Raw genomic sequence first — 17,218 nt, forward strand, 5'->3', positions numbered from 1 at the left:
CCATCCAGTGATTGATTTGTTAACCAAGAACAAAGCATGCGAGGTCAATCCAAAATATCATATATTATAATATTTATGACGTCACTGGTTAGCCAGCCAACAGGTGAAGATTAATTCAACTTCCACAGTCCAAGGTTCGAAGCATTTGGAACTGTAATGAAAAAGATTCTATGAATCAATTTCAGTTTAAAATTTTACCAAACAATTTAATCGAAAGGAACAATTACTTTATTATGTAAAAGTAATATTGACCAAATAGTTAATAAAATGTAAGTTGATAAATCTAAGTTAATAAGGAAAGAATAATTTATTTTATTTTATTTTTATTTAAATTTATTATATGAAAATGTGATAAAGAACCCACTAAGGGACAAATTTAAAGTAAACAACATATTAAGCATAATTCTGCAATATTAATGCATGATAAATTTGGCTCAAATTACTAATGTCGGTTCTCTTATTGAGGGTATTTGGATGTTTTAATATTGAACACATTTCTAAAAACTGTCTTTTAACGAGATTGCGTTCAGTGCCAAGAATTTTAACTTCATTAAAGTTCACTTCGTGCTTAGTGTTAATAGCATGTTGGGCAAGAGCACAAGTATGCTTAGATAAGTTAATATTACTGCGGTGTGTCGTAAGACGCCCTCTCAGTGATATCCCTGTCTGACCGATGTAACATGAGTCACACTCAGCACAAGGTATATGATATATTACATTAACTTGTTCCAGAAGGGACAGAGGTGTTTTAGTTTTAGAAAACAAATTCCTGACAGTCTTAGCATTCTTAATTGCAATTTTAACCGGTACGGTATTATGTTTGTACAGTTTAACGAGTTTCTCAGTAACTTGGAAAATAAGGTAACGATGAATAATGGGTAGTTGGAGTCCCAAGTACAGTATTAGGCAGAACAGTGTTGTTAATTGAATTATTTGATATTATTCTAAGTTGGTCACCATTGGGTATGTCATTTAAAGAAGAACCATAGCTTTGCACGAAAAGGTATTTATTAATAAGGGAGGATGGATAGGAATTCTCAATCAGAATTTTCTTAAGTAATTGAAGGGATTCCCTTCGATTAACCGGATGTGTCAGTCTATTTAGCCTGTAGCTTAAAGCTTTAATTAGGTTTAATTTATATTTAAAAGGATGACAAGAGTGGTAGTTGAGAAACCTGTTAGAGGCCATTGGTTTCCTGTACCAACTTGTAGTTAGGGTGTTATCTTTCATTCTAATGACACGCATGTCTAAGAAGGGAATACTATTTGTGTTAGAGTCCTCAAGTTCAACAGTGAACTGTAAATGAGGATCAAACTCATTGAACAAAGACAAGGTGGCCTGAATCTTGTCTGGAGGTAAGGCTAGTAATAAGTAATCAACATACCGTTTAATGAAAGGGATTTGGAAATCTAAAAGACCCAAACGGTCAGATACTAAATCATCCAGTACATAATTAACTAGGATGGGAGAGATTGAGGAACCCATAGGTGTCCCAAAAATTTGAAGGTAATATTTGTCGTTAAAGACCAAAAAATTAGTGTCAAATATTAATTGCAAAAGTTCTGCAAATACATCCCAGGATACAGGACAGTTAGGCTGGATGGAGTTCCAGTGATTTCTTAAGGAGGTAATAACGCTGGAGAGGGGTAAATTAGTGAAAACAGATAACATCAAAACTCACTAAAATGTAGCCTTGTGGAAGTTCAAAATTATTAATAAATTGACTAAAATGAAAAGAATCAACAATATTAAAGTTGTTATTATAATTTTAAGATTTAGATAAGATGTCAGTTAAAAATTTAGAAATATTAGTGTTTGGTGAATTGATGGAGGAAACAATTGGCCTCATGCTCAATGTGGGCTTATGTATTTTAGGTAGACAATAAAATCTGGGAGCATATCCATCATAATTATGTAAAAATTTTGCAAGTTGTTGATCTATGATCTTTATATTTTTTAAATGTGTAATGAATTTATTTATTTTATTGGTAAATTTAGAGCAAGGGTTGGTAAAGAGAGGTTGATAGTATCTATCATCATCTAACAACGATTGACTGAGGTTAAGATATTGATCTCTATCCATGAGGACAGTGGCATTCCCTTTATCACTTGTAAGAACGAGAAGATTGGGGTGAGTTTTTAAAAACATTACCGTCTCCCTGTAAATCATATCTAACTCCGATATGGGTTGTCTAGGGCGATTAGAATAATTCAACAGAATATTATTGGAAGAAGACCTAAGAGATAAAAGATCAGAATTGTCAGCATGTGACAAAATATTTTCCACATCTGCTAAGATTCTACTAACCGAGTAATCTCTGAAATTTAAAATTAAAATCTAATTGATTATAAATAAATTGTTGGAAGTGCATTCTCAAGATCTTTCTAGTTCTTTACACTATAAAATAAACCTTAATGTTTTTTACTTAAGTTTTTATAATAACTTTTTTATATACATGTAGGTATGTTTATCACATGTTCTTTTGCTGTGCTAATTTTGTTAAATTGCAAACTATACCTAGTTTCAATTAATTGTTTTATACAACTTTAACTCTAAATGTCCAGTTTCGTAAGCTTTTCATATTTTCAACACACTTTTTTTTTCACTTCTCTATGGATGTTTGGTTTCATATTGTTCTTTTTAGATGAACTGATGATGCTTTCTGAGCAGAAAGCGAAACGTCTTCAATAAATAGATGAAGTAGCCACCTTCTTTGTCTTTTATTTCTCCACTTTGACCGAAAAACCCACCACTCTTCGAGTGTACCTTAGATTATATATATATATATATATATATATATATATATATATATATATATATACATCTAGCGGTTAATGTAAGCTCCGTTCTAAAACGGTATTATACTAACTCCAGGCGAATATACACCGTGTATATTATTATCTGGGTAGCGCTTTATGTGGACTCCGACCAACACGTCGGATTAAGTGGACTCCGTAATAGGTTAAAACACTTTTGGGATCCGTGTACATTTCTTTGCGTACACAACTAAACTCCTCCGATGTTGCCAATAATTTGATTAGTCGTAGATTTTTAAATTTTACAGCAGGTACGTTTTGGATCTTCAAATTTATTTAAATATCAATTAATTTAGTCATCGAGAAATTTCACAAATACGTACTTGGTTATTGTAGTTAAATATTTTATGGTGGTAATTTATATTACTTGCTTTAATTATAGATAAACTTAAATTAGTGTCTATTATAAACTTTGAAAAGGCAAGGGTCCATTTTTATGTACTAGTATGTTTTTTAATGCATTGGCACTGAAACATTTATTATATTATAAATGTACGTTCCGATGTTTCGATTGCTACAGTTTATGACGAATAAAATATTTGTTTCATGAAGTAGTAAAATTTGAATTATAACAATTTATAAATCATTCTTAAAATTCCAATTTTTTACTGTCTAATTTCAGTATTTCGATTTTTAAATGTAGGGAATTCAATATCCTATATACTATATTTTAGATACACATAAACACATAGATACATACTTATGGCAGATACTAAAAGAAGAAATATTTCGGTACCTTAGTGTAACTTGATTCTCGGCAACATATCTATTACAATTACATATAATATGTTCGGTCTTATTGTTTTAAATGCTTTGTGATTGTACAAGCTATCATTATTTTAACTTTAAATAATTGTGTTTTTGTATCTTTCATTGTCAGGCATATCAAAATTTAATATTTAATTTAGAAGTAAATGTATATATAATATTCTTTTTTTTGTCATTTGGTTTAAATATAGGTCACTTATATTCTTCTTGCTTATTTATTTTTATTCGTAATACTTATTAACGTACTTAATAACGTACCCGTTTTTGCAAAAAGCAACAACGGGTACAAAAGATATCGGGTATCAGGGGTGGTATTTGTCAATCTAAATGCCACTTACGACATATTAAATTAGAGGACATTTCTCCAAAACTGTATGACATGTTTTATCCGCGTATATCTACAGAACAGAAAATTTTTCGTATCATTCAATGGTAAGATGAAGAACGCAGATGAATGGTCTCGCTTGGGGTAGCGTAATGGCACCTACACTGTATTACATTTACACAAATGATTAACCGATACCAGTAGATACTAGGACTTTCATGTAGACGATACATTGCACAACCAAAACTTTTGTTGCTGAAGTGAAAAAAAATCTAAATGATGCCTTAAATATAATAAAAATAAACTACGAATTAATTTTAAGCCAAACCCCGAAAAATCTTAGGAGCGCTCCTTTAATTTGTCTAAGACAGGCGCTTTCACAAAACTGAATATCTAATCTAATATAAATCTAATATAATCTATAATCAAATAAAAATTCCTTTTTTAAACGCATCTACCACGCAGAGGCATTAGCGTATTTAGATTAATGTTACACTTGATACAAATAGTGTATATATATTAGTTTACAATTAATAATAATAATATGTATGTGTATTACAATGTATGTTTTAAATCTTATGAAGAAGTTGACAGTCTTTAAGATAAGAAATTATTCTTTGGGTATCTGTATTTTCTTCTAGGGCAGTTGGGTATGCTATATTTGAGTCGTTCACTGTTATATTTAGGACACTGTATTAAAAAATGTTTTACCGTTAGAACATGGTTGCACACTTCACAAACTGGTTTATTTTTGCGCTGTAGTAAATAGTCATGAGTAAGTCATGTCTGGCCGATACGGAGACGGGTGTCATCAGGTGCCACCAATCACGCACCTCGATGTGCATCGCCCTTCCTTCTGGAACTTATAATTAAATTTAATTGGTTGAGAAATGAAAAAGTTTCATATAAAAGTTAATTTATCTTTAAATATGGGACATTTTCGGATCTCAAGTCAGTATGGTTTTACCCGTCTAGGGTAGCTCCCTAGAGCACTTTGCTCGAAGGGCTCTGCGAATTTTCTAAGACTCTGAAGCTGAGTTTTTTTCTTCTTAGAAAGCCTGTGTTTTATTTCTACAAAAGTAAATAAACCATAAAGGCATTGTCTTTTTCAAGACAATGCCACAATAAGGGCGTACCGGCTAACTACGCAATATTGCAACATATTGCGCAATAGTTTGAGACATTAATAAACATGGAAACTTGCACCAAGATGCTATCGACTTTACATACGTTTATTAATTACACCGGAGACGACACGGGTAAGCATCACATGCTCTCTTCTGTCTTTTACTTTTGGTTTCCAAAGATATGGATGTTTGTTAACTTCGTATAGCCTTAATGGAGTGTTGTTCCAAGTTTGTTGCCATTTTTGAATTATTTTTTGTTTTAAGTATGGTTTTAAATCGTTTTGTACCATTATGTTACTTTCTTCGGACATCAGGTTAGTTGGTGCGTTTTTATCTAGTTTATCTACAACTTCGTTACCTTCAATTCTGACATGAGAAGGCACCCATAAAAAATGAACTTGGATGTTTTTATTTAAAATGTTTTTAAGTTCTTTTTTTAATAAGAAGTAGAAGGGGGTTGTCTTTTTAGAATTGCGAATAATTCAGCCGAAAAGATGGTTGTAATTGACGACAATTTGAAACTAACTGAGATAGGTTTGTTAGACTGATGTCGATAGCCGGAATAGATATTGTCCGTGGCGCAGGGTTGCGGATTGAGGAGGTATCATAAGTTTTTGGAAATTGAAAATTTAATTTGGATAAGTATGAGCGTATACGAAAGTAAAAAGGATGATCAATTTGATGTGTTTGAAAATTTATTTGTAAATTGATCAGCAAAAACGTTATGCAGAACTGGATTATTTCGGTTTCATGACACCGCTGCTGCATATGTTAGGCTTATCGGAAAATATGAATTTTACTATAACGAAATATAAACAATTTATGAAAATTTGATGATTTGAAGGAAAAAAATGTCAAATTAGGCTAGAAAAATAACTGAAACAAAAGAATCAAGTGGAAATAATGTCGAATTAATTTGAAAAATTATAATACCAACATAAAAACAAAAATAAAAGAGGCTCTTTGAGAAAGAAAAATAGACACACTTTATTAAAAGAGGTAAAAGTAAAATGCTAAGAAAAAAAATGCTTATATAAAATGAAGACCTAAAAGTCCGCCGGAGGGTTTGAAACAGATGTGAAAGAGGTCAAAAACCAAATCAAAGAATTGATTGAGATTAAGTACATCCCTAGAGAAGAATGAATAACATATCTCAGATAAATAAACGGAACAACAGAAACTGAGTATACACTTGTAACTCCAGAAATATCATTAAATTAATTAACGCAAATCGTACGAACTGAAATACAAGAATTCATCACACAGTTAAAAAATAGAACCCCCACGAAAAAAATACAGTAGAGTATAACTACTTTTGTACTCTAGCATTATGGTAAGAAGTTAAAAATATAAATACCTACATAAGTATATTACCGAAAAGTTAATAAAAACTTCTGTTCGTTAGCGGCAAGAGAAAGCGTATATCAGAATGTATTATGAAAAATTTTGTTAATAATACATTATGCAATATAATATAATGACAAGAATACTTTTATATCTTTCCTTATGGCATATTTTTAAAACAAAGCTTCTATACTGGCATTGTATAACTTTTTCTCTCTACAGTAAAATGCTGAGGTGAGCGTCACGGAACTAGCGCCACAAGATGGCGTCGTGAAGGGTAGCTTCATAGAATAGCGGCTCTTGGCATCGATTCACTACTCTTGATCAATTCGTTTTTAGTCATCATATATTTACTCTAAAAATAACTAACAAAATATAGACATTAAATGAGAAGTAAAAATTAAAAGAATAATATGTCACTAAAAGACTTGATTTGTAACGATTATCAAAATTTAATAAAAGTCATAAATGTCATCCGGTTAATAACAACATTAAATCGTCTGTCAATAAAAAATGTGAAGAACAATTGGACAACACATAGTTTGGATTTAGAGGTGGATTGGGAACAAAAGAGGAATTGTGCGCAATGGTGGTACTATTACAAAAATGAAGAGATTATAATGAAAGCGTATTCTTATCTAATATAGATTTTCAAAAGTATTTGACACAGTTCAACCTGGTAAGCCCATACATGCATTAAAACACATAAACTTAGATACCAAGATATTAATTTAATAAAAAATCTACTAAAATCAAACAGCGGTCATGAGGGTGAAAGATGAGACAAATCAAGCAGAAATTCAAAAAGGAGTCAGCCAGAGATGTTTGTTGTGATGTGAAATGTCACCACAATTATTTAATGTGTACTACCAACTACTATTTTAGGAGACACTATGAGAAAGAAGTAAGGAATGGAGTGAGCATCATTAATAACAAAAAATTTGCATACTAAACCCCAATTATGACAGAAAATATAGATGATTTACAAATTCTTATATAAATCATTAGCAGATAAAGCAAAAAGATAGGACTAAACTAAACAGATAAAAGTCAATGTTTACAAATAAGAAATTGAGTATGGTTATTAGATTGAGATCGTCGAATGTTATGTATGGTTGCAACTGCTCTATGGGGTAGAAGCTTGGACCCTGAAAGCCAAATCTGTAAACAAATTAAAGGCATTCGAAATGTGGCTATATAGGCGTATTCTTAAAATTCCTTGGACTGTAAAAGTCTCAAACGAATTGTCTATCTGGACATCGTATCTGGGCCACATAGTTCCAAACGATAAATACTCTCTTCTACGCGTCATCATGCAAGGAAGAGTAGAGGGAAGAAAAGTCTTGGGAAGAAAGACAAAATCTTTAAATCTCAAAAAGAATATCTAAAGTCAAATTTAACACGATTTCAAGCCTTGTAGTGAAATTTTGTTTCTTATTACAATACCGGATCCTGGAAAATTTTAAATACATATTACCAAAAATACATAAACACAAATTAAATCTCTCGTAAATTATAAAGCCTATTCTTAGATTAAAATAACAGACTTCTTAGTATTATGATATGTAGTATTGTGATAATGTATAGGTGTCAGTATTCTTTTAAAAGAGATTTATATATTGGTATATAAATTTCACGGTCATGTTTCATACGGTTTTATCTTTCATACAAACATTAAAAACCTTAAAAAGTTTCATTTTACATACAATTAGCACGTTGGCTCTGAAAATGACCTATAAATATGCATTGTTAAAAATCGTATAGATTTATCAATTTAAAATGTTCTTTGTCGTCTTGATTATTTATCTCAATTCGTTCCTAATTAAGCACATGTTGTCCACAAGGTACCTCTCTCATTTTTTAATTACTACTTTTTTTTACCTTTTTGCCATAGTTTTCCTCATTTTCTTTATTCATATCGATTTCACTCATAACGAATATTGGGTAGTTTATTGTTTCATGAAACTTTCTCCTTATATGTCCGTATCATACAAGTTGTCTAGTTATTATAGCGTATATAATGTCGTATGTTAATTCCATTTTATTTAACAACAAAATACTAAAAACTTTGTTTTCAAAACTTTCACCAAATTAATTGTATCTTATCACTACAGCTGTTTCGGCAGAGTGCCTTTCTCAAGTCTCAAGTTTCTCGAATCCATCAATCATCTATTGTATTTCTTATCAAGATTTTGAAGCAGCTGTACTCCATTAGTCCATTTTTGTTGCTTTTTGTCACTGTTTCTTTTTTTTTTCTTTATTGTCATCATTACGTAGCGCTACAACACTGAGTGGGTCTTCGCTAACTACAACTTTTTTCCAAGTTGATCGATTTTCCACGAATCTTCAATGAAATGTTAATTTTCTAAGATATGATTTAATGTTTTCTCTCCATTGTATACTGAGACACCCAAGTGGCATTCTTCTGTGCTAAGTTTCTTCCATACCAGTTTTACAAGTTTGACATCTTGGCGTCTATGCATGTGTCCGATCTACCTTAAGCGATTTATTTTCCTGAACAATATCGGTATAAGAGCTTTCTTTATTCAGTATATGTTCTTATTCTATACGGATTGGTAAGCGATATGATAATGAGGTTAAAACATTTTATTTATTATTTTTCTTTCATATATTCGTAGTTCTTTCCTATTTTGTCCATAATTCGCATCCATGTATTAAAATAGGTCTAAAGTTTGAATTATGCTCTGTGATTTAGTGGCATTATTGAAGTTATATTTCTATAGGCACGGTCGGCGTTGGAAATTTGCACGGGAGTGAATCTGTGAAACCATTACATATGTAAGATAATGAGTAAGAGAGAGACATAAGATATATTTTCTCTCTCTTCCTACCTCGGGAATAAAAATGTTCCTTTTGTATATGTATTTAATATTATAAATATATTATATTATATTATATAATGTTATATACTTATATAATATAATATATATTAATATTATTATTTATGTGATATGTTTTGTATTATTTATTAAATGTTCATAATTATTTTAGGCTTTTGCATTTCAAAATAATCACTGTATGACAGACAACTGTCAATTTTGAAATCCGTTAGTATTATGTCTAATTGGCAAATCTTTTACGTGTTTGGTTCATACGCTGGTGTACGTGAGTTCGAATCCCAATATGAATTTCCTTTTTTATTTTTGAAATATTTAAAAACCTCACGTTAATGTTATTAAATATATGTAATATACGCAAAAATGCTAAATTTTAAAATTAAATGAAAATTTACAACATAATCCGAGTTGTTGGTTTTTTATTTTTATCTTCGTAAAGTAAGTTTTGTATATTGGCAGTTTTAAATACTTATGAATATTGCATTTTAATTTGTATTGTATTATTATATTGAATTATGTTGCAGTGTATTGTATTGTAATTTTTATATTAATAACAAAATAAACAATGCATTTTACTGCAGAGTATGCGTAAAAAAATTTTTTTGCATTCAACTCCTTTTATACATATATGAAAATAAAAATATATATTTTCATTAAAATATTGATACAATCCTTCATTTACTATACTCCTATTACAGGTCAAATGTTTATATACAGCAAACGATGCACCATATACCTATATACCTAATTATTTTTCTCTTTCTGCTCTCTCTTACCTATAGCATTAAATATGTAATGATTGTGCAGATTGACTCCCATATAAATTTGTAACGGCGAACGCGTGTATAGAAGTATAACTTCTACCGGCAGTCCCACTGGACTGCCACACCCGTTTTTTTTATTAACCACGATTATTTATCTGATATTTAAAGTGTTCCATATTTTCAAAATTGTAGTTATTAACTTTAATATTTTATCGAGATTTATTGAATTGGTCTCTTTTGTTGATTCGCTTGTATTTGGTTTTCATTTCGTTGATTTTAAGTGAAACATTTTTCGTGCTGTCTTCACTTTATTGAAGTTTTTGGACGGGAGAGTTTCTTATTAGAGTTATGAGATATATATCATTAGCATATGCTAGGAGTGCTTTGTCCCTTGGGCCGTTAATGGAGTACTTCTTAAATAGGCGTTATTTCTATTTTAGTAAGCTGTTCATTAATTTTTTGACTATTTGAATTGAGAATCTGTATTTTATTCGACTGTTTTATAACACAGAGTTTCTTGGAGCATATTTTCATCTTTGGTTTCCCGTATCATTATTACAGGGATTTTGCTGGATATCGACATAGTGAACCCGGTGGTATGTACATGATGTTTTCATAACCAACGTTCAAAAATTTTTCTTACTGTAAATTCATGATTATTTTACTAGGGAATATATTGTTGTTCAATAATAATAAAGTTCAGGCAATAATTCCTATATTCTCGGTATATAACTCGGTAATGATAATTCTGCTCCCCGATACCAGGTAGCAGTCCCGAAAACATTAAAACTGCTACACTCATGCTTCTCATTATCCAACAATTAGCCAGTCCAGAACTATACGCATTATTATGGTACTGATATTGCTGCTGCTCCTCATAAGTGAATAGAATATGCAAGGAAGGTTTTGACAATTTAATAGGATTTTGTATGTTAGAATATCTGAGAAAGTAAAGAATATCTGAATCAGAATGACGGTATTAGATTTTTGTTTTGATAAAGTGCAGCAACAGTTTGTTTCGCAAATTTTAGGAAACACAGTGGTTAAGATTTGAATTCGGTTTCGCTAAGTAGAAATCGTTTGATTTCTCTTTTTGTTTAAAGAATATCTATTTGCTATCTGGATTTAATCCATAAATTAAATAATAAAATGCTATAAAATAATGCTAGTAGCAGCAAAAAAAGCGGTCTAATAGTCACTAATGAGAAAATCAAATAAATGTTCTTTAACATACAAAAGAGAGGATCTAGATTAGGGCATAACGGAACAATAAAGCCATATAATTTTGAAAGATTGCAGCGTCTTAGATATCGTAGGTAACGTTGTTACATAAGAAATAAAAGGAAATATTCAGGTAGCTAACTGATGTATATGTATATATAACCCTCTTTTAAATCCAGAAGTCTAATTCGAATCCATAAAATTAGGGTATATAAAATAGTGAGCAAACCAGTGCTAATATGTGGAGACGTGACGAGAACGTATTAATTAGACCAGGATTGCTAGAAAAGCCATCAGAGGTATTTTCCGACTTACAGAGGTCCGAGTACTAATCAATACCGAACAGAACTAATTCCAAGATCAAACATATATATAAAGATAGCAACGTCGTACAAGAAACTAAATCTCAATGCTAAAGTTGCGCTGGCTTTATCCAAAGACTATAATAACTGCATTTCCAAGTTAAATTGGGAGGATGCCCCAAGAGAAAAAATGTCCTTAGGACTTCCACAAATGAAGGGGGAGGTAACATATGGTCAGATTTAGGAATAATGAGACTATCTACCGACCCATCATATTTATCAACACCTGCTATCCTACCTACAATCAATACTTATCTGTTGTGGACTATCAAATCAATTACATATAATCAAACGAACTAGGCTTAAAAAAATTATCCTAGAAAAGGCACTTCAGAAATATTGACATAAATTTTAAAAACGCCATTTACGTGGCTGTATTTTCAAAAAGGCGATAGAATCTTGTTGCGTTCTGACTATACGATGACGATGATCTTTATATAGAAAATATAGAAAATAAAAGCAAGAGAACTATAATTATGAAACGACAAGATTACGAAATGAAAAGATTATATAAATCCCTTATATTTACACAGACTGGTTTACAAAAGGTAACCGAATGAGCATAAAAACACAGCTGTTTTAAAAACTTAATATTATTAGACGAATTTAGGATCAATTTCACTCAAAATATGATATGCTAAAATATGATATGACAGAAAAAAAGGCAATGACTTTTACAGCTGATTACCACATAAATATCAATGTAAATATGATAATTGAAATATGAAATCCAAATATGATGATTTTGCCACAGCATATGAATATTGTCTCGTACTGTTATATAGCAATTTGTTGTCACATTTTAACCTGTTTATTTCCTTATTATCTATATATGAGTTGTAAACCGATATTACAAGCTCATTTACTTTTCACAAAGAGACTATATAAGTACAGTTATTAATAAACAAATCTGACTCGAAATATCGTCTATAAGTAACAGTATGCAAAATTTAAATTTTTATGGAGTTCAAAGTAAAAGCCTTCACGAAATTTGAAGTTACAATAAGACCACCGCAATCGAGCGTACTCTTACTCTGGATAATGAATAATTATTTAATCGGTTAATTCTTCAATCACCCGTTCAATATGATGTTTGTCAAATCGGTCCTTTTTAGGACCAACTATTCTACTTATGTCTATAAATAGTAAGGACATATCTACAGATACACACACTCTACTTTACTTAAGCTTATCAGACATATACGCTTAACACAAATGTGACGTATTTCTACTGCAAGAAGCAAATAGAGGGCCAAACCTAGGGTATTTGGTATTAAGCTAATCGCTGAAAATAACGAAATAAACATAATAAATGCCGGCAAAGAAGCAAAGAAAAACTTAAAATAAGAGAGGACAAAATCAGTCAGCTGAGGAAACCTTTCAACAATGCTGAGTTTGGATCCACTATCCACGTATATTATGAACAATATTACGGCTCCTGACTGAGGATCTAAACACAAAACTAATTATAAAATTTGGACAAAAAAATACAACAGTGGCTAATATCCAAAGTCTGTAGACAAGCAAAGTAAAGACAAAGTTGTTGCCTTGCTTAAACCTGACAAAAACCCCAACGACCACAAAAGCTATCGGCCAATATATTCATTTATTTTTTCACCTATACACAATACTTCTGCATATGATCCTTAATATAAACCGATAATAGAAGGAAAACTTAAATTTAAAGATAAAAGTGGCTATATATGACAGGGTAGATCATGTTCGTCACACATACTAAATCTTGCCCAACACAACGAAGACGGATATAAAAAATATCAGACATGAGGAGTGGTATTTGTCAATCTAAATTCTGCTTACGACACCTTAAATTAAAGGACATTTCTCCAAAATCTATGTGATATCCCCTTAGGTAATAGAACAACAGAATATTTTCCGTATCACTCAATGGTAAGAAAAGATGAAGATTGAAAACGTAGAAGAACGGTCTCCTTTGGGGTACCGTAATGGCACCTACACTGTATAACATTTACACAACCCATTCCAGTAAATACTAGGACTTTTATTATGTAGACGATACATCTATTGTTGCAGAACCACAAACTTTTGTTGCTGAAGTGGAGAAAGATCTAAATTATATCTTAAACACAATAAAAATAGATTATAAATTAATTTTAAGCCAAACCCTGGAAAAAGTCAGGTGTGCTCCTTCAATGTCCCTAACAGAGACGCTTTCACAAATTTGAACATATACCTGAACCAATAGTGTCATGAAATCATTAAACACACTTTGTAATTTACAGAACTTTGTTTAAAACTAAATGGCAAACTAGAACCAGAAAAATAGTATTCTCCGCGAACTTGTCAGCTAAAAACGGGAAGCACATCCTTTCACTCTTAAAACGTAGACGCTTAAACTCTATGCTTCTGCTGCCAAATAGGTATACCTAGCTTGTATGGGTGACATCAATACATACTTGACACGTAGATTTAGCTATAAATTAGTCAGCCAAATTAAGCGGATATTAAGACTCTCATCCATACATAAGCTCTACAATATGGTAGTTATCAATCCACCTAATATCCGAAGATAAGTAGCTAGAGAACAAAAGAAACAAAGTCTAGATTCGTAACATTCACTCCACGAATAACAACCCATTTTATGACTAGAATCGAGGAAAAACTGGCTAGATCAACACATCTGCAAGATATACAAAAAAAATAAGCTGCTTCTCGCCATCTGAACCCTCGAAAGGAACTTCCTTATGGTAGTTATCTTCCTTAAATCTGCCAGGAAGACTCTTGCCTGCAAACAGCGGTTAACCTGTGTGAATCTGGGGTGATAAAAGATTCATTACACTTTCTTCGTTGACTTTGCCATTCAAATCGCTCTTTTCTGAAGGGACAAGATTTATTTATTTAAACTCAACATGTAAAGTACAGTCAGTAAGCTATTACTTATAAAGATCATTGCAAATTTAACACTAGCTTCACTTATATTGACTACATATTACCCCTAAATAGGAGATAAAATATTCAGAAGTATCTAATATGGGTGAAGTGGTATAATTCTTGTTAGATAAATTAAGCATTCTTCCCTTTTTTGTGCACTACTATCCATTTTTACACAAAAATATCTATTTAAGCAAATAAATATTTATTTTGAGATAACCTTCTATCCAGAATTATATGTAGTACACAGATAAAACCAGAAATAAAATAATAAAAATCTGTATACAAGATATCATAAAACATTGGATGAAATAAAAAAAGTTCTTACTTATCGAATTCTTAAATAAAACGTATGAAGACATACTCACGTTAACAAAATACATTAGGAAATTTCCGCATATGAAAAAAATCCAATTTGGTAACGAAATCCTTTTGTATCTATAAAGCTATTTTTAGAAAAGCACGTACCTACCAAAAACAGGTAGTTAATAGTATACATATCTGTTACACACTGTAATGCGTATGAACGATAACAAAAATAAGGAGTCCATATCAACCGTTCAGACTATACGCGAGAAGTATACAGCTTAATGGCAGAGTTGCCAAACTATCAGAGCTTACTTAAACCGATATACCTATGGTTCCAATATACAGTGAAAAAGATCTGAACGACCCCTATAAGATATACACGTGAACTATGCAATATACATTCATGATACAGGGGTACTTAAGGGCTCCACAAAATTTTTAAAAATTATGAAACTATACATGTTGACGAATCGACAGAGCCAATATTATGGAATGGTCAAGTGAGCTCCGTATATCGGTGTCCAGTTGACCACGGAGCTCACTTGAACCTGAATTTTAACACGGGCGGAGTCCACTTTATGCCGTAGATATATATATATATATATATATATATATATATATATATATATATATTATATATATATATATATACATATATATATATAAATTGTTTATGTATATAAACGTAGCATATTATGATATGCTAATGTAAATCAGAATATAATTAAAATGTATTAGTTTTTAGTAAGTAACTGTTTATTTGTTTATTTTAGGAAAGTATAAGGGACAAAAATGGTTGCATAGATAATATCTGTTACAAAGATGAGACCTATCCTCATGAGGAAATAGAACGCAGATGGAAAAGCAGCTCTAATAAATTAACCAAAACCTTTGGGGAATTACAAAATGCTTCAGAAAAAAGTGACTTGGAATCAAAAACATCTTGCGAACTTTGTTCGACAAGTATACGGTCCAAGATGCAGATTTTAAGTATTATTGAGGACAACAATAAAAGACTCTATATTACGCGTACTCTAAAGTACAATCCAGAAATAAGAGTAGAAGTGTGCATGTAAGTTTAAATTTGTTTATCTATTTTGACAAATATTAAATACTTTATTGTTTTTTTTTATTTTTATTAAATCTATTTAAGATTTGACTATACTGGATGCCTTTATATATATCTACAGTGTATATATATATATACATATATATAAAGTGTATATATATATATACAGAGTGTATATATATATATATATATATATATATATATATATATATATATATATATATATATATATATATATATAAAGTGTATATATATATACAGAGTGTATATATATATATATATATATATATATATATATATACATGGATAAAAATATCGAATATTTTGGAATTTTCCAATTTTTTTTGTAGTCAATATTATTTTAAAATAATTTTAGATTACTGATAATACTCATATAGCAGGCTGATGTACTCAACTGGGTTGAAATATTTTGATGTTTATTTTGACGTTTATGTGGTTAGTGTCATTCGTACATTTTATCATAAAAACTTTCTTCACGTAAAGCAAAAGTCATACTAATTCGCATATTTTTAGTTTAATTTATTAAGTTTAATTAAATATTGTTTTTATTTAACTAAGTTTAAAATAAGTATCCCACCAATTTGACACTGCGATGAAGCCCAAGCAGCACATACTGTTATTTTGTACGAGGAAGGATATGCACAGAAAGATATCGCACGACGTCTCAGCAGAACTGAATCTATAGTTTCGAATACTCTTAAAAAGGTACCGCGAAACAGGAAATTTTGTACGAAGGCCTGGTTAAGGACGCCCAAGGTGCACGACCGCAATTGATGACCGTTTTTTGGTTCTTAATTTTACACGAAATCGTTCATTGATATCCATGCACCTCAGAAATGAGCTATTAAATGTTAGACAAGTTAATGTGAGTTCACAAACAGTTAGACGAAGATCAAAAGGAGCAAAATTAAAGCCCAGACGCCCCGCCAACGTTCCATGTCTTCTACAAAATCATAAAGCTCGTCGTTTGGAATTTGCAAGAACACATATTTAGTGGAATATTGACAGCTGGAAAAACGTTCTTTTCACTGATGAGACCAGAATCTTATTATGGAAGCCGGATGGTCAAAACTACGTCTACAGTAGAGTTGGAGAACGATTCGCCAGCTGCAGTCTCGTCCAGACTGCCCTATTCTCCTCCCCTACTACTTTCTAGCCAATCAACATTCATTCATACAAATTCATCGTACTATCAAACTTCAAATTTTTCTTATAAATTTTAAGAAATCCAGCGTGGTCACTGTAATTGGTTTTTAGCCTAGTTAACAGGATATGATATATACTAAGCTTTCTTTTCTTTTGCTACAGGCAAATGCCTCTTT

General features: G+C 31.0%; 1 protein-coding gene across 3 annotated transcripts in view; it reads left to right on the top strand.

The window, feature by feature from the left end:
• Positions 1–17,218, top strand: part of LOC140441413 (uncharacterized) — a 356,383-nt gene that overhangs the window by 256,255 nt on the left and 82,910 nt on the right. For all 3 annotated transcript variants that reach the window (XM_072532129.1, XM_072532127.1, XM_072532128.1), the window contains exon 2: positions 15,580–15,878. In XM_072532129.1, coding sequence (XP_072388230.1) covers positions 15,580–15,878 — 299 coding nt within the window. The remainder of the gene's footprint in view (positions 1–15,579; positions 15,879–17,218) is intronic.

Source organism: Diabrotica undecimpunctata, chromosome 5 (assembly GCF_040954645.1).
Source record: "Diabrotica undecimpunctata isolate CICGRU chromosome 5, icDiaUnde3, whole genome shotgun sequence".
In the NCBI taxonomy this organism is placed as follows: Eukaryota; Metazoa; Arthropoda; class Insecta; order Coleoptera; family Chrysomelidae; genus Diabrotica; species Diabrotica undecimpunctata.